The 26,724-nt window shown below is 33.3% G+C and overlaps 1 protein-coding gene across 4 annotated transcripts in view; it reads left to right on the top strand.

Annotated features, from left to right (window-relative positions):
• The window catches only part of NEK7 (NIMA related kinase 7), a 145,026-nt gene that overhangs the window by 84,999 nt on the left and 33,303 nt on the right, over nt 1–26,724 (top strand). For all 4 annotated transcript variants that reach the window (XM_025401716.1, XM_025401733.1, XM_025401725.1 and 1 more), the window contains exons 4-7: nt 4,907–4,969; nt 6,429–6,539; nt 21,284–21,392; nt 22,277–22,384. In XM_025401716.1, coding sequence (XP_025257501.1) covers nt 4,907–4,969; nt 6,429–6,539; nt 21,284–21,392; nt 22,277–22,384 — 391 coding nt within the window. The remainder of the gene's footprint in view (nt 1–4,906; nt 4,970–6,428; nt 6,540–21,283; nt 21,393–22,276; nt 22,385–26,724) is intronic.

Raw genomic sequence — 26,724 nt, 5'->3', positions numbered from 1 at the left:
ACCATCCTGGCTAACACGGTGAAACCCCGTCTCTACTAAAAAATACAAAAAACTAGCCGGGCGCAGTGGCGGGCGCCTGTAGTCCCAGCTACTCGGGAGGCTGAGGCAGGAGAATGGCGGGAACCCGGGAGGCGGAGCTTGCAGTGAGCTGAGATCCGGCCACTGCACTCCAGCCTGGGCGGCAGAGCGAGACTCCGTCTCAAAAAAAAAAAAAAAAAAAAAAAGACCATCCTGGCCAACATGGTGAAACCCTATGTCTACTAAAAATACAAAAATTAGCTGGGTGTGGTGGCACACGCCTGTAGTCCCAGCTACTTGGAGGCTGAGGCAGGAGAATCGCTTGAACCTGGGAGGCGGAGTTTACAGTGAGCCAAGATCACACCACCGCACTCCAGCCTGGAGACAGAGCAAGACTCTGTCTCAAAAAACAAAAATGACAACAACAAAAACAACACCAAAAAATTTGCTTAGTATATATTTTTGAGTACTTTGTTTTCTGCATTTTAAATGGTCTTTCTTCTAACAATTTGACATATGCCCTTTTAAGGGGATATTTCTGTTAAGTTACTTGAAGGATTTTGTTTCCTTTTAAAGAAATCTAGTGTTAACCTTTTCAGTTTCATTAGCTATGAGTAATTTTGGCAAAATTTTAAGATGACAAAAGAAAACCTTTAAAATGATTCAGAGAATACCAAGAATTTATCAGTCATTACTTGCCTAACCATAGCTCATCCCTTGCTCTTACCAAGTATAAAATGAGTTTAAAAACCTGAAGAAGCTTTGGTAGAGCTGAGTGAAAATGCTGCCTCCTGAAGACTTGTTTGTACATATTATATGCAAAATATTCTTACAAAGTCCATATTTTCACCCAAGACATACTGCTTTTTCTTGCTCATAAAATCATCAGACAGCTTTGAATCTTTGTTTGGGAATGACGTAATCTAAATATTCATTATTTATTTTCGTCTTGACTTGTTGGCTAAGAGAAAAAGAAAGATACTTCTGTATTTCCAGTTAAGTGTATTTGACTCAGAATTTAGTTTTGCTTTAGATGTGCCAACAATGCTTATTTCTCCCTGCGTTTGAGGAGTGACTTTTGATATTATTGAAAATTCAGTTAAAAATAAAAGTCAATTGTAATTCTAAATTAATTTTTGTAGCTTGAATTAAAGATTTTCTATGTAGCATGTTTCTATCTTGATATGTTGTATCTCATTATGGTTTCCTAAAACTCATACATAAATTATTCATTCTCATCTCACTCACCCTCTTTTGTTTTTTAAAAATGTTCCACATCATAGAGACATTGATTACTGAGAGATTAGATACATATATGTCTCCAAGTTTGTGATTTTCTTCATTTTAATTACTGGTACTGTATGGGCATTATTCTTTCTCTGTCTCCTAAAACAAACAAACAAAAATACCAGGAATTCCATCAAGATCTAATATACTTATAGTTTTGTGCTTTCCAGTATATCTTTGAGTTATCTCAAATTCCTTGTAAATAGCATTTCCTGAGAAGGGCATCAGCATTCATGATGTGTCAAGAATCAGTTATTTCTCATGCCATTTTGATTTAAAGTGCAAGTAGTCTGTGAGTGTGTGTTTCATACCTATAACTAATACCAAGTTCAAAGTTTTCTATTTCCATTAGTGTTTGTTTTATTGTTTAACATGTTAATATAGTAATCCCTTTGGGGGAATGAATGGCATTTCTATATGAAATTGCTAAATGTAAAGCTTATTCCTTCAATTCAAGAACTTTTGATTTTACATATATATGTGTATATATATGTGTGTGTGTATATATGTGTGTGTGTATATATATATATTTTTTCTGAATGGCATTACGCATTCCTGCTTATATAAATCAGTTATTGAGAGCCCTTCCAGCCAGCCATACTCACCCCCATTAAGGTTCTTACATCACTTTGAACAAGTAGCACTTACAATTTGCGTGTTAATTTTCTGTGTTGCTGTCTGCATTCTGCATCTGACACTGTGCATCTTGAAGGACTGCAAGATGGTTTTCTTATTTGTACCTGTAATAAAATCTGATAGTAAGGTGGCACTCAGCATGGATTTTTATATGTAGAAAGGGTGGACATTAACAGTTTAAGCTTGTCTGTACTCAGGATCAGGTTATTCATATTAATCATTTGTGTGTAGAGTTAAAACTATGATGCTCTTGGAGAAAATTTCCACAAGATTTTTCCTTCCTCCATAAATGGTGTCATATGGTATGTTCTTTAATACTGGTATTTTTTTAACCCCTGCTATTGGTGTCCATTTATATCTTGCTCATTTTGTCAAAACTTGATGTATACAACAGCTTAATGTTTGCCAAAACATGTCTCACTAGATAGTTTATGCGAACTTCATTATAGTGATTTGCCACTCATAGTCCTTTCCTTCCCCCACCAACCCCAGCCCCTTTTCCTTTCCTTGCTGTTGTTTCATTGTGTTGCATTCTGTTCCATTCTGAAATCATGGTAGTTAACATGAGTTCACTGTGGCTGACATGGTTAGAATTACTGTTAATGGAGAAACAAGTTAACTCTCTTCAATGTATGTACTGGCATACATATTTCTTCTTCTGTTATTTGATTAAATGGGAGAAACCTTGATGTAATCTAGTCTGTCTCTCTTTGTAAACCATTAACTAAGTTAAGGCTTTATATTTTTTCAAATCTTAAACAGTATGCAGTGCTCAACTATTTTACATTAAAAGTTGCAGAACGTAAATTTGATACTTGAAGTTTTCATTAGAAGTAGTAGAACCAAAATAATGTTGGTGAAAAAGCATATATATAGTTTTATTTTTTATTTTATTTTATTTTTATTTTTAATTTTTTTTGAGACGCAGACTCACTCTGTCACCCAGGCTGGAGTGCAGTGGTGCAATCTGGGCTCACTGCAAGCTCTACCTCCCGGGTTCACGTCATTCTCCTGCCTCAGCCTCCAGAGTAGCTGGGACCATAGGCGCCAGCCACCCTGCCCAGCTAATTTTTTTTTTTTTTGTATTTTTAGTAAAGATGGATTTTCACCATATTAGCCAGGATGGTCTCGATCTGCTGACCTCGTGATCTGCCAGCCTTGGCCTCCCTAAGTGCTGGGATTACAGGTGTGAGCCACTGTGCGCAGCCTGTGTATCATTTTATATACTGCTATTTTCACTATGTAAAAGCACATGCATTTGTACAAGAAATAGAAGGGACTGAGCCAAAGCTAAAATTCTTTAAGGCAGTGAGTTTATGGATTTTATTTTTGCTTTATAATCTTATCTAATATCTTCATGGTTTTTTTTTAATTAAGAAAAATTAGAACTTTGTGTATCTTTGGATAGTAAGAATGATATCTAGAAAAAGTTGCCTCTCATAAGCTGTAATTATACACCCTTATTCCATATTTACCTTTATGCATTAGATATCTTTTGTTTCTGTCTGGTAGAACCCTGTAATTCTTTCAAGCTTCACCTCTAATGCTGCCCCCTCCATACATGGGAGGAATTTCTTCCTTAGGTCTCTAATGCTACATTTTGTACACACATGTATTTTAATACTTCTTAGCTAGTTGTGTGTGCATTAGACTTCATGACAGCCTGGCTCACTGAGAAAACACTGACTGTGGAGCTAGAACAACCTGGCTTCAAGATTCTGTCATTTACTAGTTTTATGATCATAAGCATATTATTTAATATTTTTGAGCCTCAATCCTCATTTTGTTATTGTGGCCAGTACTACCTATCTTATAAGATTGCAGTGAATTTCAAAGCATCATGTGTAAAGAGGCCAGCCCTCTCTGCTGGTGTCTAATAACTACTTCTCTAATTAAAAAGACTTGGATTCTGCCACTCCTTTGACATCGTACCTTTTCTTGGAATGTTAGCTGGCTGAATCAGGAAGACTTGATCAAGCTGATTACTAAAAATGTCATTTTTTAAAATTTGTTATGTCACAAGAGTTTTAATCACCTTGCAGTACTGACTTAGATTTTTTTTTTTCAGTCTCTAAGATATTGCTTTTTTAAATGTTATTTTCCACACACTTAGAACCTTGAGAGATTTGTGTTTTCAGAGACACATGAAATACCTTTTTGATTGTATTTTTTATTTTTATGTTTTTAATGGTAGGTTAATATTTTTCAACCTTTACTTCATTATCTTCCCTCCAAACTGCCTTTTTAGGCATTTCTTCCCAATTACCTCTACCCATGAAATTTTAATTCCACAAATACATCTGTTTATGTGCAATACTGTATGTGTATCTATACTTTATACTTAATAGAGTAAAATTTTGTCACCCTTCTGCTCAAAGAACCAAATTTCACCCCCTTGAAATGATAGCACCCTTGTCAAAAATGCATACATCAGACCTTTTAGACATGATTTGATGGAACAGATTAATAGGTCACTGCTTGGGTTCTAGACGGATAATTCTAAGAATGAATTCTGCTTGCTCTGTTGATTAGCTGTGTGACCTTTTGTCAGTCTCCTTAGCTTTCTAAAGCTTCTCTTCTTCATCTGTAAAATGGGAATACTACTATTATCATCCTCATAAGGTTGTGCAGTACATTTAGCATATATTAATTGCTCAACATGTATTAGCTATTACTTTATCATCTTAATAATCACAACTTTAATTTTGTTCTTTGGAACTTAAGACCTTAGTGTCAAAGGATATCTAACTGTTCTCTTTATCCATTTTTTAAATACTGACTGCTGAAAATGTAAGTGTTGTTGGTAACGTAAGATACCTGCAGACCTCCATAATAAATAAAAGCTAATCAGAAAGAAAATTCCTTAGTGTACATATAATTACATGTAGAGTATTAAAATGAATTTACATGATAGCTTGAACCATAGGTTATTATTTTATTAAATAATTCTGGGTTCTATTTTTAGATATTTGATTTAATGGATGCCAAAGCACGTGCTGATTGCATCAAAGAAATAGATCTTCTTAAGGTAATTAATGAACTATTGACTCTTTTGAACATAACATTGTGATAAAAGTGATTTACTAAAATATCACACTTAAACACAAAAAGGTTTTTAAGACTTACACTACACTGATTTTCAAGTAATATTATGTAAGGTTGAATTTCAGTATATTGAAGAATATAGTTATTTTTTGGATTTATTGTTAAATAATATAATCAGAACATTTGGTAGGACCAGCTTTTTTTTTCTCATTTCAAACTAGGAAATAGATAAAACGGGCATAAAACATTGAAAAATTTTTTTTCTTGACCACCCCAACAAGATATATTCTAAAGGTTAAGTAATATAAATGCAAATTAGTATTATCTCAACATGTATTATATTGAAATGGTTCACATGCATTTTCTAATGTTTCAAAACCTTTTTCCAGACTTAGACAGAGTGCATCTAAAGAGTATGCCAGGAATTAGCTTTTTAGTTTCTCATCTACTAAAAATATGACTGAGACCTCAATTATTTCTGCACTGATTCGTTTATAGTGAAGTTTCTTTTGAGAAATGCTGTGGCTTATGTTGTATTTTTAACTTTTAGTTAAGATTTGGCTGTTTTTTTATGCCATCCATTTGTGTTAGTGCCTAAAATGAACCAGATTTATGCAAAAAGGAAAAAAGTAAGGTCAAAGCAATGTTTTCTGACTATTTTGTTAGTTGTAGTTATTTCTTGGCACATGAAGTAGCTGGCTTAAATATATGTGAACTTTTACTGTAGAAATAGCACGTCATCATAGAAAATTTGCGGAGAAAACTTTAAGTAGAAAGAAGAAAGTCACCCATACTTTCTGCATAATTTCTCAGAGAAACAATGCATCTCATATTAATGTGTTTAAAGATTGAACAAAAGGACTGTAAATGAGTAGGGACTGATACATGTATTTCTACAAGGTAAAATTTTTCTTAGGGATGATTTTATGAATTGGCTCATATAAATAAGTCCTGTATATTATTTGATATAAAAGCAATAGTTAGATATAGTATAGTAGATACCAGCTGTGTTTTGTCTGCTAGCTGGAGTTATTCTAGGACCAGCCATAACTTCTAAATAGGAGTAAAAAGGGCTACTTTATCATTGAGTGTTCCTAAATGAAAGTTCTCATTTTGAGGATGTAATTTTTAGCAGTTGGTGACCTAATTCTGTCATTTACTTCTTGCATCTGTTGATATACTTATTGGGCTTAGCAGTACTTTTAAATTAAGATTTAAATGTAAAATATAGTATTTCTAATAATATTAAGGTGAAATTATACCTTTTACTTTTAATAATTGTAGTATTTGTTTCAAAATTCATTAAAGAAAAATATACTGTCATGTTAAGATTTCTATAATTTAAAAAATACAGTTAAGTTTGTTCTTAAGTTACAAAACTGTAAGTGACTCTTAGAAATTTACAGTAAGAAAACTTTCTGATGCCTGTTTTATTTTCTCAGCAACTCAACCATCCAAATGTAATAAAATATTATGCATCATTCATTGAAGATAATGAACTAAACATAGTTTTGGAACTAGCAGATGCTGGTGACCTATCCAGAATGATCAAGGTAAGTTTTTAAAAAATTGTCTTAATATTTTGTTTTGTTTTTTCTAATAGAATTGTCTGTTAAACATATAGGGATATTAGATATTTTAAACTAAAGACCTCAATGCAAGACTTATCTGGTAGATATGTAATAAATAGTAGATGATTAGTGATCATAATTCTGAAACTGGTTTACTTGGTGATGTTTCCACTGGTCAGCTTAAATATCTAAAACCAAAACCAACTTGGAAAGGGACCAAGATACTTGTCTTCTGTAAGTCAAGTTTTGCTGTTTGATTCTCTGAGCAGACCATGCTTGCTCCTGTGTCTCTGGACATGAGTAAAAGGAGGTAGAAAGAGACTCTAGAGCAGCCTGACCTATTTCTGGGGGGGATCCATCAAAGAAAGTGGGATTTGCAGTCAGACCTTGGATATCAACCCCACATAAAAATTGTTTTACCTTCTTTTCTAAGGGCATATTAATTGGGTTTAAGTTCAGCTGCAATTAATAGAAACCCTTAAATAATAGTAGCTTAAAAACTGTTTGTCCTTGGGCCAGTTACTCCTCTGCGTCACATTTTCTAAAAAACAAAGTAATAATATGACCTACTTTATAGGATTGTTGTAATTATTGAATTAACATTTATTAAGAGCTTAGAAGAATGCCTCACACATTGTAAGGCTATGTAAATGTATCTGCTGCTGCTATTATTATTATTGTTATTTTTATTACTTCTCTGTCACGTAAAAGTCTGGGGCTAGTATGGTAGCTCTGTTCTATCAAGAGTATTTTAGAGACCTAGCCTATTTCTAGCTTATCAAGTCACACTAGGCTTGAAGGGACAAAGAGTACATGCTGGCTTTATCTTAAAGCACATTCCTGAGTGCTGCCTGTCACACAACATTTTCAGCTTCATTCCCTTGGCCAGAATGTAGTCTCATGAACCTATCTAGCTGCAAGGAAGGCTGGAAAAGAAAGTCTTCATTCAGCTGGCCGTGTGCCCAGCTAAACTTCTGTTCCTATGGAACACAACTTGAACCATCTAGAAACAAACAAGAATAACTGAATGAGAAAAACAAAAGCTATTTATTCGAGCTTGCTGTAGCAAGGGAGTCAGCCAATCATCACTTGCATCTTGGCAGAGAATTGAAAGCAGACAAAGGAATGAAAGGTTTATAGCGGGAAGAAAAGGGAAGCCTTTGGGTATGCCCTGATGGGAGACTGCTGACAGAGAGAAGCTATAGACCAGCTGACTAGAAACAGGGTATCCTTGTGATTGGTTAGGAGTACATATTTGGCTTTCTCTGGTTGGTCCTAGTTAGAAGCAGGGACGAAATTAGGGAAGCTGTCAGTTGTTATTCAATTGTTATAGAAGTTACTGTTTGGCTTCCTAGATTGTCACTAGAGAGAGCAGTCTGGCTTCCTGCAAGTCTAACTTATAGCACGCTGACTTCCTGTGTTGTTTAGTGTAGATAAAGAGTTGATTTCCTGGGCAGGTAGGAAAGATTGATATGTGGTTGGATATATGTACATACACTAGTACATATGTCTTTAAGTAGATGGATGGATATGTGTACATGCATTAGTACATATGTCTTTAAAAAGTATACATATAAACATACTATATATTACTTAACCATCATAATAAAACTATGTGACAGGTATTACTGACCCAATTGTATTTATATGGTCCTTCCTTTTTCTCCCTCATTCCCATGTCCCAGAAATAACCTCTAACCGTTACGTGCATAAAACCTTCCCAACTTTACTTACTATCTTTATACCCATTTAAATATAAAAATATATACTGATACACGTATTCTTTCTCAGACACATCACGATTTATTTTATTACTTTGTTAATAGATAGTTGGATTGTTTTCATTTTTGTTCTTACAGAGAAATCTCAAGTACAAAGCCTTATCTACATCAATACAACTATATCTATACATACTCCATTGTCTATTTCTATTACATAGATTCGTATAAATATTGCCGAGTAAGAGTATACACATTTTAAATAATAGCTATTGCCAAATTAGTCCCTTAAATAGTTAATACCAATTTGTAGCTTTTAAAAAATATCTCTATATTTTATTTTTTTATTTATTAGACATTTACTGTGTGCCAGGTACATGGTTTATGGCTTTTTGGAACTCGTCATCTAGTGGGATAATCAGGCATTTGACTAATACTAATGTAAAACTGTATACCTGCAGTTGTAATAAGTTATATAAAGGAAAAGTGCGGGTTATAAGGAATGATTATAACAGGACCTCTGAAACTACACTGGTGAATTCAGATGGCAATTAAAGGATTTTAATCAGTTGTCCTAGTTATTTAATCTTAATGATTGAGCCAGTTTCTACATCAATAAAATTGGGTCAGTAATACCTGTCTTACAGTGTTATTATGATGGTTAAATAATATAATATGTAGTATGTTTATATATATATTTTGAAGACATATGTACAAATGTATGTACACATACCCATCCATCTATCTGTGTCTTTATGCATGTATGATATCTCATAGGTATTCACATTTTCTTTATTCCATTTAAACCTCTGATCACTACGCTTCTAGCCTCCTTGCATCATACAAATCTACTCTTTTCTACTCTTCAAAGTTGTCTTTATTCCTCCAGTTTTACAGAGTATTTAAAAGTCACTAGACAGGAGCACCCTCACCTTCCCATGACTGAACCTGCTAGACCTACTTGTGTCTGTTACTGTTCTCTCCTCCTTCTCTCCTGTTACCATATTCTTGTTAGATAGGAGGTATTGTTATGTTTCCCTCCACCTGGGTTCTCTACCCTTTCTCTGCCTGTATTCTCAGAAATCTTAATTCCTATCATTATCTGTTCCCAGTCCTAGATTCATAACCATTGTGCACTTCTGAGTTCCTTCTCTCATCATTTAAATATGCTCAGGTCACTGTTATTTTAAACATATTTACATGTATATACATGCACACACACCTGTTCCCCATTCATTCATTCATTCAAGAAACTTATTTTCCAGTGGAGAAGTCAAATGCTAAAAGCAAGTAGAATACATGATATGCCAGATGTTGATAAATCAATTAAGAAAAATTAAAGAAAGAAAAGCAATAAGGATTTTAGAGGAGGTGTGTTGCTATTTTATTTTATTTATTTAATTAATTTTTTTGAGATGGAATCTCACTCTGTCGCCCAGGTGGGAATGCAGTGGTGCGATCTCGGCTCACTGCAACCTCTGCCTCCCAGGTTCAAGCAATTCTCCTGTCTCTGCCTTCCTAGTAGCTAGGACTACAGGCGTGCACCACCACACCCGGCTAATTTTTGTATTTTTAGTAGAGACGGGGTTTCACCATATTGGTCAAGGTGATCTCGAACTTTGACCTCAGGTGATCCACTTGCCTCAGCCTCCCAAAGTGCTGGGATTACAGGTGTGAGCCACTGTACCCAGCCTGTGTTGTTATGTTAAGTAAGATAATCTCAGAAGATGCTCTTAAGTCCTACCACCCTCACCTCTGCCTGCTTTTTCCTTCAATTACTACCCTAGTTCTTTTTTTTCCTTCACAGTCAGACGCTTACTCCTGACTCTCTTTCCAACCTACCACACGTAATAGCTCTTCAATGACCTCTATCATGAAAGCCAAAGGACTGTGTCCAGTCTTCATTCTGCTTGATCTCTCAGCAGCATTTGGCCCTGCTTTTCATACCCTTCTTCCTAAAACACTTCTCCACCGGCTTATTGAGTCCCACAGTGTCTTGATTTTCTTCCTACCTCTCTGGAGACTATCATTTTTCTTAACTGAGTCATTCTCTTCTTCCTGGCCTTTAATGATGGAATTTTAAGTTTCAGTCCTTGACTTTTTTTTTTTTTTAGTTCTGACTCACATTATAGCTGATCTCATTCATACCTGTGTATTCAGTTACTGTCTATACTCTTGTTGACTTCCAATTTTTTATCTTTAGCATGGAGCACTCTCTAAATTCTGACTCTATATTGGCTCAATATGCCTGTAAACAAATTCCTTACAGACTACCCATCCTCCCATATTCCCTAACTCGAGGCCTGGCACCAATTTATCTAGTTGTGCACTCTGGAAACCAGGACTCTTTTTTGACATTTCACTCTCCCTTACCTCTTCTTTTCAATCTCACCAGATTCTGTTTATTTTTCCTTCTAAATCCATTCAAATTTCTTCACCTGGCTCCCTTTCCATTTCTCTCCCTATCATCTCTCATGTGGAGAGAGAGAGAGAGCTTTTTAACTATCTCCCAGTATCCAGCACCCATTCCTTAAATCCGTTTCTCCATCAGTCTTTAAGACATTAGAGGGGATGAGTAGATTGCAAAAATTTTCTCCCATTCTGTAGGTTGCCTGTTCACTCTGATGGTAGTTTCTTTTGCTGTGCAGAAGCTCTTTAGTTTAATGAGATCCCATTTGTCAATTTTGGCTTTTGCTGCCGTTGCTTTTGGTGTTTTAGACATGAAGTCTTTGCCCATGCCTATGTCCTGAATGGTACTACCTAGATTTTCCTCTAGGATTTTTATGGTATTAGGTCTAACAAAGGGCTAATATCCAGAACCTACAAAGAACTCCAACAAATTTACAAGAAAAAAACAAACAACCCCATCAAAAAGTGGGCAAAGGATATGAATAGACATTTCTCAAAAGAAGACATTCATACAGCCAACAAACACATGAAAAAATGCTCATCATCACTGGCCATCAGAGAAATGCAAATCAAAACCACAATGAGATACCATCTCACACCAGTTAGAATGGTGATCATTCAAAAGTCAGGAAACAACAGGTGCTGGAGAGGATGTGGAGAAATAGGAACACTTTTACACTGTTGGTGGGATTGTAAACTAGTTCAACCATTATGGAAAACAGTATGGCGATTCCTCAAGGATCTAGAACTAGATGTACCATATGACCCAGCCATCCCATTACTGGGGATATACCCAAAGGATTATAAATTATGCTGCTATAAAGACACATGCACACGTATGTTTATTGCAGCACTATTCACAATAGCAAAGACTTGGAATCAACCCAAATGTCCATCAGTGACAGATTGGATTAAGAAAATGTGGCATATATACACCATGGAATACTATGCAGCCATAAAAAAGGATGAGTTTGTGTCCTTTGTAGGGACATGGATGCAGCTGGAATCCATCATTCTTAGCAAACTATCACAAGAACAGAAAACCAAACACCGCATGTTCTCACTCATAGGTGGGAACTGAACAATGAGATCACTTGGACTCGGGAAGGGGAACATCACACACCGGGGCCTATCATGGGGAGGGGGGCGGGGGGAGGGATTGCATTGGGAGTTATACCTGATGTAAATGACGAGTTGATGGGTGCAGCACACCAACAAGGCACAAGTATACATATGTAACAAACCTGCACGTTATGCACATGTACCCTACAACTTACAGTATAATAATAATAAATAAATTAAAAAAAAAAAAAAAAAAAAAAAAAGACATTAGAGGGGAGAGAAACAAAGCAAAAGGAAAACCTCCTTTCAATCAAATCTTTCTAGGTTTTCACTTTAAGGGTAAAGACTAAAATGTTTGGCAAGATTCAGCAAGCCTGGTGTTCTATAGAAGATACGCTCCCTCAGAGAGGATCAGAGTCCGTTTTGTGTATTCACATATCCCAAGTGCCTAGAGCAGTGCCTGGCACAGAGCTTGTGCTCAGCATATATTTGCTATAGAATCTGACTCCTGCTCTTGCTGTGGCATATTGGCCTTTCATTTCCTTGAATGTGATTTTATTTTACCTGGGATGCTCTTCTCCATTCTTGGCTGACTTTATTTCTGCTTGTACTTCTTAGGTATCACTTCCTCAAGCATTTTCCTTTCACTCATAGAGTACTTTATGGTGTAAGTGCTCCCAGAGTGCCCTTCTTACATAAGACTTAGTAATATAATCATGTATTTATGTGTGTAATTATTTTATTGGTGTTTGTATTTCCCATTAGACTTAAATTTCTTTTGAGCACAGAGACCATGCTGGCTTTTCTTGCCTGGCTGTCTTCAGTTCCTAGCTCATAGTACCAACTTCGATAAATATGTAGTGAATAGATGTATAGAAGTTGGTTGTTTTACTTCTATTACACTTCTCTGTTCCAGGGCTCAGTAGATAACATGGGTGGTTGTATAATTGTCACAACAATTTCCTGCTGCTTTATGCTCTGGTCTCATAGAGAGTTGCTGTGATATTCAGTGTATTTTTTTACGGGAGTGGGGTTGGGTAGTTAAGAAATTCTAAAATTGTTTTCTGAACATGCTTATTAGTTCTGTCAGCAGTTCTTTATAAGATAGATTATATCAGGAAAAAAAATCATAGGAACTTCTTTTGTGAAGGAATAGAACAGTGGCTTAAAGCTTTGTAAAGGACAGCAGTGAATGCTTGAATTGTAATGAACATGATTCATTTCTTTTTAGTGAGTAATATTGTAAATCATTGTGCATCATAGCAATGTATTTCATTCTCTCAAGTCTTCAGCTTAATTGGGGTAGAAGAGGAAATATAGCTTCTGGTCTGTATTCCAGAAATGAACCTCTGGATAGCATTGCATCAAAGATTTTTACAAGTAAATAATTAATTGGTTCAGAGCAGACTGACAAATATAATTAAGCAATTTATAGTTGAAATATTCAGTATTTCTCTAATTAGTGACAAAGGAATACCTGAGGCTGTGGTCAGATGAAATACTTCCCAGATGAGTTTTAGGATAAAAGGAAATCTAGAATTTTTCATCATAATTTCTTCATTATCAGCAATCAAAATTTTAAAGGAAAATCGACCTTACAAAACAGATTTCAGTTAAATTGTGCTGTATATGCCATATATTTTCTTTATTGTAGTTAAATTGGACACATACATGCTCCATTTTGTAGTATGTCTTATTATACTGTTTATTTCGCTATTCTAATGTCAAGAAACATATTTGGTGATGAAGACCCAGTGTAGAGGAAATTAATCTCAAAAATATATAAATAAGAAGATTTAAAAATTTCAACTTGTCAATAGAAATGTTACTGAAACATATTTTAAATTTTCATGGTTCATTTCACAATATATACTTCATTCATTGAACTATTTGTAAGTACGTGTATTTATAACTACCTATTGGTAAGTCAATTTGAGACAAATAGAAGAAACTATAAATGTGTGTATTTAATATTATATATTTTTAAAAATTGTTTCGCCAGAATATCAATGAAATAAAATGTAACCTAATAAATATTTTGAGAAGAAACTCAGAGGTTTGTTACCTGCCAAGAGAATGTCATACCATATCACAGTGGCTAAGGAGGAAATGAGTATTATTCTTATAAATATTTTTTAGTTAAATATGCAATACAAATAATTTAAATGGATGTCTGTTTTCTGCCAGGAGTTTGGCACTGCGCAAAATAAATAAATAAGACCATCGTTTCTTATTTCTAGGATATTTAGGTATAGGCTATCTTCTTAGATTGCTGACTTTGTGTTTTCTACCTTGTTACCACCTGTAGGTCATTCCTTCTAAATTTGCTAGGAGCCTTAAAACTCCTTTTGTTTATATATACATAAAATTAATTTTACATATTGATTTTTATGTGTTTACAGTTGTATTTTGTATTAATTTTTTATTGCTTCATAGCAAATTACCACAAATTTAGCAGCTTTAAGCAACACAAATTTATTAACTCTAGATTCCTGTGGATCAGGATTAGTGGGTTCTCTGCTGAAGGTCTTAGAAAATTGAAATCAAGGTGCCATCTGGGGCTGTGAGCTCACTGAGGTTCAGGGTCTTACTCCATGTTCACTGGTTTTTGGGGGAATTCAGTTCCTTGAAGTTGTATGGCTAAAGTTCCTGTTTCCCTCCTGGTTGTCAGCTGGGGGTATCCTTAGGTTCTTGAGGCTGCTGGCCGTTTTCTGCCCCATTTGTCTCCACAACCTGCCATTGTGTTCCCTTAAGATCAGCAGGAGAATTTCTCTGGGTTCAGATCTCTCTTGACGTTTTTGAATGGCTCACCCAATTAGGTCACGACTACTCAGGCTAATGTCTTTCTTGATTAACTCAAAGTCAGCTGATTACGGACCTTAATTACATCTGCAAAATCCCTTCTATATAACATCATATAAAATGGGAAGAGTAATTCATAATATTCACATGTCCTACTCACATTCAAGAGAATGGGATTATATAACAGGACTTGAGAATTTAGGGGAGTGATGTACATCTTAGAATTCTGCTTATGGCAGACATTAATATATTAGCTAAATGTCAACCATGTTTTGGAGATAACTGTTATTTTCAAATATTGTAACTCAAAAATCTTGTTCACCTACTTGGTTTGGCTGTTTTTACATTTGCAGACACATTTTTATTTGTACTTACCCAAATGTAGAGGTTGTATTGGAAATAAAATCACTTTGAAATGTCTTTTACACTCTTGGCCTTTGGATCCTTAAAGCAATAAAGGTTTCCCAGCAGTCCCATCTCTCTTTGATAACTCTGATTTATTGTTTACCAGGATACCTACACTTTCCATTTCAGCGTCTGGACAAAGTGTATAGCCCATGTCAGACAATTATGAGAACTGCCAGTGATTCCAAATGCAGTTTCTCACTAAGACTTTTGTATAAGATCGTCATCTGTCTTATATTTCATTTTAAAATTATTCTGAAGTCCTACAAGTTAGTAGCGCTATCTGAAAAAAAGCTACACAGGATTGAATATTCTTTTATATATATAAATTAAAAATATACATTTTATATATATATATACACACACATAGATACATTTACTTAGGTACCTATATAATATACGTACATCTATGTGTCTATATCTGTATAAATTTTTGTCTACATATGGTATGTATATGTAGGTGTGTTATATAGAATTTTTCTAAAGAGCAATGTTACTGATAAAGTATCACTTGTGTTTTTCTTGATACTTAAGTAGTTTGAAATTGAAGCAGTATAGAACTTAGAGATTTTAGGAAATTGAACACTTTATACCATGAAATGACCATTATTTAATTCTGTGAGCATAAATAAAAGGTGGTGTATGAACTTTGATCTTTGTTTGCTTGGAAAAAATTGAAGATAATTTTGAAGGAGCTTATTGCTCCTTACATTTGAAGATGATAGTGATATAAAACTCCCTTTTGTAAACCATGTAATAGCATCGCGAGCAGTAATTTTGGTAACTGTAGACACTGAAGTAAAGATAAGGGTTCAGACACCATTATGTTAAGCATCTTAATTTCTCTCCTTTAGATTTCAATTGAGATACTTTTACTGTTCTGCTGTGTTTTCTTTGTTCATTATGAAAATTAAAATATCTCTTCAACTCTTACTGTTGTCTAGTATAACATAGCAAGAAAGAATTTATTAAAGAGGGAAATATTTCTGTTTCTCTTTGTGACCTTCTTTGTCTCCTCTAAGACTGACCGACTATTCTTTTTAATCTCACTTTATCACTAGTACTCTGATGCAATAGAGAAAACATTTTAAGTATTTCCAAGTATTTTCTTATCAGTTTTAGTAATGTGGAAACTTCTCTTAAGAATTATTCACATGGCAGCAATGCAGGGACCATTCTTTGTAGTAATTCTATTGCATTTGTGTGTTTTTATTGTTGATCATTTAGTTTTTTAATATTCTAAATAAGTTCCTTGATATTGATGTACCAGTTTTCAGGAGGCAACTGTTTTGGGGAAGTTTTGTGACTTTATGAGTACTTATTTTTCTTGTTTGCTAAATAATTTAAGAGGTTTTTTTCCCCTCAAGGTGTAATTGCTCCCGAAAAATATTTTCTGTTTCACATTTTCTACCCTAAGATGAAATATATTTTTGGCTTGCATTAATAACCTGCATAATTTTAACTTTTGGGAATCAATTGATTATATTTATATTCTACTATAATCTAAAAACAGCTTAGCACTCTTAATAGATTTTCAGACATTACAGGAAAAGACAAAGACTGGTAGACCTTGGATAAGAAGATAAAAAGATGCTAGTGATAAGTATTCTCAGTGATCCCATGACTGTAAGGCCCATTCTACTTTACACCTTCTAATGCAACTTAAGGTATCTGAATTTTATTCAGTGTGCCAAGAGAGAAAATACTTATGCACTGTAAATTAGTATTACATGCCAAAATTTTAATTTTATATAATTTCCCACAATTGTATATAGCAAATATTTGTAAAGTTTAGTTTGTTGATAACTCATTGTACCTTCCAAAGAAAAATGTTTACATAGAAAGATTAATTTAAAAATCACACTTAGAACTGCCCATTATACTTCCAGAAGCATCCTTTTTCATCACCCAGTATCTGTGCATTTGATTCTTTGAAATAACCACGACAAAATATAGTCTTATAAAATTGCATTATAATTGCAATGCTGTATTTGGGAACATCCCCTCTGATGGTAAATGTTTGACCTAATTACAAGCTTATAGCAAGAACTCCTTGTCATCTCATGTTAAGACCTTTTATAGTATTAAATGGACCAGTAGGAATCTCTGAGTTTTTTTGTTGTTACTAATTGGATATATGAAGGATAAGGCATACCAGGAAACTATTATTTTTAAGTATGAAATGTGCCAAACAGACATTTATTATTTCTGTTTCATTTGAAACTAAGACTGTAGACCCACAGATTATATTTCAGAAGTGGTGGAGACTTCATAGATCATCTCCAAACTAGGAAGCTGAGACCCATCAAGGTTAAATGGTTTGTTCAAGGTCACACAACCAGTTACTGTCAAACCTTATAATCAAGTCTATTATTATAAGATGGATATGGATTGTGTTAGTGGCACATTAAAACATTTGACAACACTCCAAGCAGGAAATGCTTCCTTATATTTAACATAAATCACTTACTTCCTCTTACTAGATATTTGAAAGAAATGGAGAGCAGCTGGTGCCTGTAATTCCAGTTCTCTTATAACTTCATTATTTCTCATCATTTAATTAACATTTTTCCTAATCCTCTTCAAACACACCTTGCACACCAGGATTGCATTTTGTTTTGTTTTGTTTTTTATATTTTTTAAACACAGCAGTACATTTCTAAAGGATGCTTAGTGTATGATTCTCTGGATTGGCTACACAATTGCAAGTCCCTTTGTTAAATATTAAAAATTTTTAAAACGGCAGTAACAGGGCTTTAAACCAAGTGCCAGACCTGCATAATACAGGTTTCCTGCCCATGAAGCTGACCCTAATAGTTCCAGATATTTTGCCTGAAATTTTCTTTTTTAAAGATTAACATGTCAAACTGTATGCTTAAATGTTTTGATATGCCACAGAGAATAATAATTTTTTTGTAAAATAAGATCATTTTCTATTCTTTCTCTGTTGAGGTTATGCTGGGTAATATCATTGAAGCTTTTCCTGAGATTTTTTGAGGAAGAATATTATAATTCTATAACTCAGAAATAAACAGTGTATATTCTACTTGGAGTTGTAATGTCTAGAATGCAGGAACCAAGTTACCCAATGGAGTTCAAAAATGGTACTTAGATATTCAGTGTCCACTATGTAATTGGATTTGATCTTGGTTGTTTAATTTGTAGTAGGGTGTTTGGAGATTAATAATTTTAAAAAGAGTGTATCTATTAAGATGTGACTATTTTTCCAAAATCTTTGAAAGGAAACAGCTTGGATCAGCTGTAGCTCTTTTTATATTAATATAAATCACTTAGATGGTGATGCAGATGGGTTTTACCAGATAATGCTGAATTTCACCTAAGTGAAATGTTGGTAATCTTACACATAAGTCAGAAATAATATAATCTGATGTTTGTATATACATACATTTTGTATGTAAATTGATTAACTTTTTGTCACATCTGATTTTTCTATTTGAATAATATCCAGTATTTCTTTGAATAATTTTGATAACAGTACAAAAGGTGCTTTTAAAGTAACTAGTATTTGAAGATTTGCATAGAGAAAAGACTAGCCTACTTAAAAAAAAAAAAAAGACTAAACAAAATTATGTCCAAATTATCAGGTGTATATGGGTGTTGATTTTTGCCTGCCCATAAATTTTTGGATACTTTATTTTCAACTACAAAAAAAGTTGCAGTTCTATTTCATAGCATAAATATGGTAAAAGCACCCTGTCACATATTCTTTCATTTTCTTATAAATATTTATATTAGTTCCAACTTTTAGATGTATTGGTTACATTATTTATTGCTATATTAGAAACTTGCTATATAACAAATATATGTACATTTTTACTTTTTACATGTTGGCATTAGATTTTTTTTTTTTTTTAATCAGAGCTAACCATTTATATAGAGCTGCCTTTTTTCAAGGGAAAACAGGATTTTCAAACAATAATGCTCATTGGCTAGATGATTAACTTTTAAGAAGATATGTGTTTATTAGAATAAATTTTAAGAGAAGGTTGTTCTTTCTTTTTTTTTATTTCTTTGGCTTTATAGAAGTTCCTGTTTTGTAGTGCTAATATACATTTTACCCATAGTAAAAAGAATTCAAATTTTCATTGCCTTTTTGCCGTTCATCCTCTTTTAAGAGATAGCCAACAGTGCCACCATCAGAACAGACAGGCTCTTCTCATTTTAGGTGTTGGTTTTCTCGAAAAACAACAAAAAAACAAAACCCAAAAAACCCTATACTTAAGGAATGGTTTAAAAACCACATATGTTTAAGCAGACATTTATTAAAAATAATGAGAGATACTAATAGCATAATGAAACTGCCTTTATTTTATGAAAAAATCAAATTCATGTTATTCTTCAAAGGCCTATAACTAATTTGGATACTTAACTCTTGCCAGGCCATTCTGAGTAGTATTATATTGAATTCAGCTTATTGTCATCAGTTTTAACTTGTAAGCTACAGTCTCAAAGAATACAAAAACATGAAAATAATCAGATCATCTTGGTCCGGTAATGTCTTCCCTATTGTGCAATTTGGGGGCAATTTTTAAATTATGCCTTTTCTTTTAGACTTGATTTCTTTTTTATAATGGTATTTAAAAAGTAAACTTCCAACTACATTATAATTATGATGATTTCAAAATCTGTATTAAAGCATAAAAATTTGTTTTCATGGTCTGATATGTACATGATATGGTATATTTATTTTTGAATGAAAAGAAACCTGGTCCCCATCTTCCTGTTGACATCAAACAGTCCTCTGATATGCTAATCCAGCATCAGGGAGAGCACATATATGCAGGGTTTATTTGGACTCATTCCAAGTCTGAAAGAAAATTATGTGTAAAGAACTGATTTTGCAACATTACCCCCTTTGAATGAGAACTGATGTTGACACAGTCTGCAATTAAAAAGACATAGTCTTGAAACATGATATGGGAGGTTTCTAACATTTTAGTAAGACCCTGATTTGCTTTTTAATTACCTGGTCATCTAATTGTTTTTTATTCTTTGGGATATAATGTTACTGATGTAATAGCTATTGAAATTGCTAATAAATTTATTTCTGTAGTATGTGTTATAAGAAAGATTAACCTAAGATTATTAGCTTTTCCTTAAAGATTTATCCTTTGGTTCATACGTTGAGTACATATGAGACAGTAGATATAATTTTTTGCTCAGTATGAAGTAGGGATATCAGCGGATTTCCTGTACTGTTTTTCCATTCAGCCTGCCCTCAGCTGGTCACTGGTGTAAAAACTGAAAGGTAGCTGTTTTAGAATTTTCTCAAGTATAGTTCCTCCATATTCAATAACAAAAAATCAATTTAGTTGGACTTCTCAAAATATCTTTGGATATCTTTGGATAAATTGCATTAAAGTACATATTTAAATTTTAATATATATATTTTAAAACAGTTAAAATTATTAGAAAATTTTATGGAAACCAGTTAAAATGCAGTATTCATGTTGGTTATTTATAAGTATTGTTAAATGGGAAACCACTTGCATTTTGTTTTTGAAAAATAATTTTTATGTATTGAATCTTTGTAAGTCTTACAAAGCTAAGAACTTTGTCCTTGAAGTAGTATATTATTAGTATAGTCTTCTAGCAGATTTATTGTAGAAAAAATGAGCATAAATAAGTACCTCTGGTTTTACAATTATTGTAGTATTTGCCCTCTTATGTGCAAGGACCCCTCTCCTAAGTAGCCTGTTGGTGCTGTCAGCTTTTTGCCTGGGCATTCCTGTAAGGTTTTTCTTCCGTGGAGTTTAGTTTCATTCATTCAAAGCAGAGTACAAGTTTGACTTGCGTTGTACAGTAGAAATATTCATGAAAACTTTCTACATAAATTCCTTTTATTTATTTAACTTTTAATAAATTGTGATATTTCAAATCACCAGGGTGGTTCAGTATTTAAAAGGAATTCTGTAGTGAAACCTTCTGCCAGGAGAAGAATTGTCTTTTAATGAATGTAATTACCTACAGGTATCTAGACTCTTTTATTCTGGCTCTTCTTAAAATCAAATTTGACATCTTCCTTTTAAGACAAGAAATTGTTTTAGATGTTAATTTTTTGAAATAGTGGGACGTCACAAAAATGTACCGTTACACAGTTTCTGCCAACCTTAGTTATAATAGGAAAAAACTTAAGCCATTATGTCAGATAAAATTCTTGGAATCATTTCAGTATAAAGATCATATGCTTTTCAGCTGATAATGGTAGATAAAATTAGGTGTTTTTCTGACTTACAGATTTTTTTCCTATCAGAATCCAGTCTTGAGAAATTTTAGATTTTATAATTCTTATTTTTAATTTTCAAAAAGCATTTTAAGAAGCAAAAGAGGCTAATTCCTGAAAGAACTGTTTGGAAGTACTTTGTTCAGCTTTGCAGTGCATTGGAACACATGCATTCTCGAAGAGTCATGCATAGAGGTAAGATAAAATCATTAAGAACTTTTAATCTTGTTTTAAATGATATAAGTTCTTTAAAGTAAATGTCTTCCAGTCATTACGTAATACCATACTTTTTCAGGTAATTATTTTCAAATTATAATTGTGCTAGAATGTTAAACCTTTAAATAAAGCACTACTTGATTTTAAATAAGAATGTAAATTAATCTTCTGCTTGACTCTTATGAGCATCTTACAAACCAGTAAGATGCTGTTGGTAAAGAGAAGACAGCAATCAAATATATTTAAGGAAGAGTTTTTTGTTTCTTCAATTAAACAATGTATATCATAACCACTTAGATTTTTAATATTCAGTATTAGCTCAGCATTCTTATCAGTCAAGTGGTTGAGCAGAGTATGTTAAGATTACATCAATGAGTAATTGATCCACTGATACTGAAGTGTGAAAAATTTTAATACAATTCATTTATGCAATTAAGATTTTTAAAGCCATCTAAGTAAATAATTATATGCCTAATAGTGTTGTGGTTTTATATTTTATGCAAATCTACCAGTACGTTAATCTTTAGTAAGATATTTTATTTAAAATTGATATCAAAAGGACACGTGTATTTTGTACTTTGAATTTCACAGGTTTTTTGAGAATGGAAAACAAAATGCATTTGAAATAGAAATTAATAATCACATTCATCATAGTACATTGATGATTAGCTGTCTATCAGAGAATCGAGAACTTCTAGGTATTAGGATATATCAGAATTATTCAAAATAAACTAATTGGTCCATAATTCAAACTTTCATGATTAAAATAAATTTTAAATTCTATCATGAAAAGTAGTTCTTAATTCCTTTAAAATTTCTAAAATGTCTATCATCTTTTACCTGATCCCTTCCTTTATTCACAGATATAAAACCAGCTAATGTGTTCATTACAGCCACTGGGGTGGTAAAACTTGGAGATCTTGGGCTTGGCCGGTTTTTCAGCTCAAAAACCACAGCTGCACATTCTTTAGGTAAGAGACACAATATAATTTCATTCAGTTACTTTGCGTATGTGTCATTAGAAGATAAGAGGTGTACCAATTACATGCCAGCTCTTACATTCTTAATAAAACTATTTTGAAAATCACCAGGTCCTGAACAGATGCCTGCAACTCTCTATTAGGTATAAGGTTTCCTCTAATATGACAGTTGGATACTTCTGTTAACTTGACCTCAGGCAGACATTGAGTAAAAAAAAAAAATACTGATAAATCTGGTGTAACTATTGCCATAGAAAAGTCCTTTTATTCTACATTTAATAATAGATAATATGGTGATTAAGCTGTCTCTTGGAAGACTTCACCGGACCATTTAAAAATACAATAGTAGTTTGTAAATTTTTATTTATTAAAATAACATATATAGTTTTGAGTGTTATTGTTTAGAAATAATAGAAATTACTAAAAGAGATAATTTTTAAATTGGGTAACTTAAAAGGAGTGATAGGGCTTATCTTAAAACTCCTCAAATCATATATTCTTCTTGTAAATACAGGACTTAGATCAAATGGTGACAATCAGAATTAAGTAAAAGTTATGTTAAAAATAAGTTGGCTTTGATTTAATGGTGCTCGTCTTTGGTGTCATAATTTCATTGAAAGCTATTTTTTTTTATAAAATTGTTTTGAGATATGAAATAAAAACCTTTTAAATGTCCTGATGAGGAATAAATGAGTTATACTAAATAACAAAGTAGTGAAATGAACATCTGAATTAATTGACTGGAGTTTTTAAGTTTTCCCGGCTTTGTTACCTAAGGTTCTGTGTGGCCTTGAACCTGTCATCGAATGTTTCTATATTTCTAAAACAGTACCTGAAATGTAAATAAGTACTCAGTATTCGCTAAATTACAAAATATTGTATCCTAATTTCAAGAGTGTTGGAAAGATAATGCTTTGCATTTTTAACGGGATTTCAATTTTGTCAAGTATTTTGAGAAAATGAAATTTCGCACTGATGCTGAATAACAGTTTTTTCTCCTTTCACTTCACATTTATTTTTATAGAGCATTGTAATTTTTCCTGAATAAAGAAATTTGACATGAAATTCCATAAGAAATGCATATAATTTGCCCAGCACTTTAATAAAGTTTTATTGGGAAAGTTGAGAGTGGAGGATTTCTATAGAGAAAACAAACCTTAGACTGTTTCAAGCCAGTGCCATTTGTCAGTAGTAGACAACGTTTTCACTTTATGTTACTTATCTGAATAGAAGAATGTCATAAAAGCATTCTGTCACTAGTTTAGATAGAAATGCCAGGCTACAATTACATACACACACCTGCACATTCCCCTGCTCATGCACACACGTGTGTTGTTTACATACTGCTTTGCAGACTGTCTCTGAGCCTGCTGTAGTCGTCCAGCCCGAAGGATCCAGTGTTATATGAAACTCAGTTTCGTTTTGTTTGATTTGCCTGATACTGCCTCTTGTAAAAGTTCTAAACAGAATTTAAGAACATATATGCATCTCCAAATTGAGGTGATATGCTAGTAGAAATTATGGAGTAAAATTAATTTTAATAGATTTAATAATTCATTATGAGTTTCTAATACCAAGTTTTATCAAAACCAACTCACCTAGGGTCACGTAATTATATATATGTAATATATAAACATTATGTATATTTATATAATATATAATATATTGTTATATACATAAATGTGTGTATATATACACATTATAAATAAATAAAATATATGCTCATGCCCATAATTACTAAGCATTCTAAGACATACCTGAAATACAGCAGTGAAAAAATAGAAATAAGACTGTTTTCTTAATGGATGAATCATAGAATATTAATTTTTTTCACAAGTATTTTTTGTTTTACGTATTATTTTGAGAAAAAAATATATCCTTAAAATAAGAAAATTTCCTTTATCCCTTCTTGTCTTCTCTGTGAACTGAAGATTTTGATTGTTTAAAACGAAAGTTCATTAAGCACAGTGCATTATATACAAATAATTAAAATTTGGACTCTAGTCTACTAAGGCTCTTTGGACCCCATAAAAATCCTCCTTAGAAGAATCAAGAAAATTCTCTAACATAATATATATAAAATAGCAAGGATAGAAATCCTGACAGACATTCTTGATGACAAATTGACCCTAATTTTTAATTGTATTACTCTGCTATGTTGTCATATATTTTTAAGAGCAAATTTAAGTTTTCTTCTCAGAGTTGGCACTGCAAAGTAATTGAAAAAGTGGTGACCTATGCAAATTTATTTTGCTTATAGAAAACACAAAAGAACTATAGATTTTATTGTATGTTGATTCATTTTTTAATTTTACTGAGGATACAATCTATAGGGCATGATTCATCCATAGAGCAGGTATACATTTCAGTGAAACTATAAATAAATGAGATCTCTATGTAGTTCATAAGGAAAAATCTACATAAGTTTACTTTAAACAAAGTTTGTACTGGAGCCAAATTTCTTTTAACTTTGGGAAGGAGGTATTTTCAGGAATTTAATTTTAAAATGCAAAGATATATAGGATTTTAAAAATGTCTTACGCATTTATATTTTCAAAATACATTTTTGTTGAAAAATCAAGATACGGTTTTAACTTATTTTAATTCATTAATAGGATTGTGCACTTCCAAAAACTATGTTTGTATTTAACAATCCTTAAGAGATTGGCAAGTCTTTGCATTTTCAATTGTCTGTTCATTTGGTGTCTCTTATTTTTATCTTTTGATTCCATGATAAATCAACATACAATAAAACCTGTAGTTCTGTCTTCTGTAGCAAATAAAATTGTATAGGTGGCCACGTTTCCAATTAGTTTTCAGAACCAATTCTTAAAAGTATGACAGCATAGTAGTAATTCCTTTAATATAAGGATTGAGAATTACAAATACTAAATCTGATATTGTTGCATGTTCAAACTATGTTCAGATCTTCAAAACTGAAAAATATCCTAGCAGGTCTTTACCTGTTTTTCTTCTTCCTCCCTGCTACCACCACATACATTGTCTCAAAATATCTCTACTTTCCGTTCCCTCATTCCCTCCTCCTTACTCGATAATTATTTCACATCTGGACTAGGAGATTACCCTCTTTTGTTTCTGATATTTTTCTTCATAATCCATTCTGTATGTTTCCACTAGAGTTATCTTCCTCAGAGACACTATCTGATTGTGTTACTTTCCTCAAAATCCTCCTTGGTTCCCTGTTGCCTGAAGAATGTCATGCAAGGTCCTTGACCTGGCATTCAGCGCCCTTTACAGTTTGGTGTCCTCTGACTTTCCACTCTGATTATTGACTGACTGTATCTCCCCAGCTCATGATGTGCCAGCCATGTTTTTCCTCTTACTTTCTTCTGAAAGAATGAACACTGGGATTTGCATGCTCTGTGGGACCTTTATCAAGCCATTTATTAACTTTTCTAAAACTCAGTGTCTGGATTTATAAAACTGGAAATGCAGGTAATAACCATCCTATGTTGTCCCTTAACTCCTAAACAATTCCTGACCAAATAATATAATGAATGCAAGTGTTTTCTTAACACTGTAATAAGCCGTATAAATGTTCACTTGCTTATGGTGGTGGTGAAGTGATGAAGGTGCAGAAAAAGAAAGGGGGAAGTGGAGGAGTTCTCCATGTACAATTTATTTATTCTGCCTGAACTGATTGATTTAAAAACCTATTATATGCGGGTGCTATTCTAGAGACAAGGAATGTAGCCTGAGCAAGACAAGTCCTTGTCCTCAGGGAGCTTACCTTATGGTGGGAGGAAATAGATAATAAAGCAAACAAAAAACTAAGATGAATTATTAGTGATATGACAGAAAATGGCCAGTTGGGGAACTAATTTGTAGAGGGTGAGATGGAGCAAGTCCCCTCTGAGAAGGTGATATTTAAAGTGAGATGCAAAGGATGTAAAAGGGGCAGCTATGAAATAATGTCCCAGGTAGACTGAAGAGCATTTCATATAAAGGGTGGATACAGGATAAGCTCTGTCTGCTGGAACTGAGTGAAGAAAAGACAGGGCTGGACGTAGGAGCAATTCACATTTTATTCTAAGTGCAGTGGCAAGCTTTCACAAGGTTAAATGTAATGAAGAGAGCGATGTGATCTGGGTTGAAGGCAGCAGCCACAAACCTCTTCGTTCTTGTTTGGGCTGAGCATTCCCAGGATAGTGTTCTATTTTCAGGGTCTTCTGTGTCCTGCGAGTCTGCATCTTTTCCTCTCAGAGTACCCCTTAGTATGTGCTACCCAGAACTGAGCAGAGTACACCACATTGGAACTCATTAGCCCATAAAACAGAATGTTTACACTGCCTGTGATCTGTGATCTAAAC

This window comes from Theropithecus gelada, chromosome 1 (genome assembly GCF_003255815.1).
Source record: "Theropithecus gelada isolate Dixy chromosome 1, Tgel_1.0, whole genome shotgun sequence".
In the NCBI taxonomy this organism is placed as follows: Eukaryota; Metazoa; Chordata; class Mammalia; order Primates; family Cercopithecidae; genus Theropithecus; species Theropithecus gelada.
Note: the sequence above shows the minus strand (reverse complement) of the source record. Positions and strands in the feature narration are given on the sequence as shown.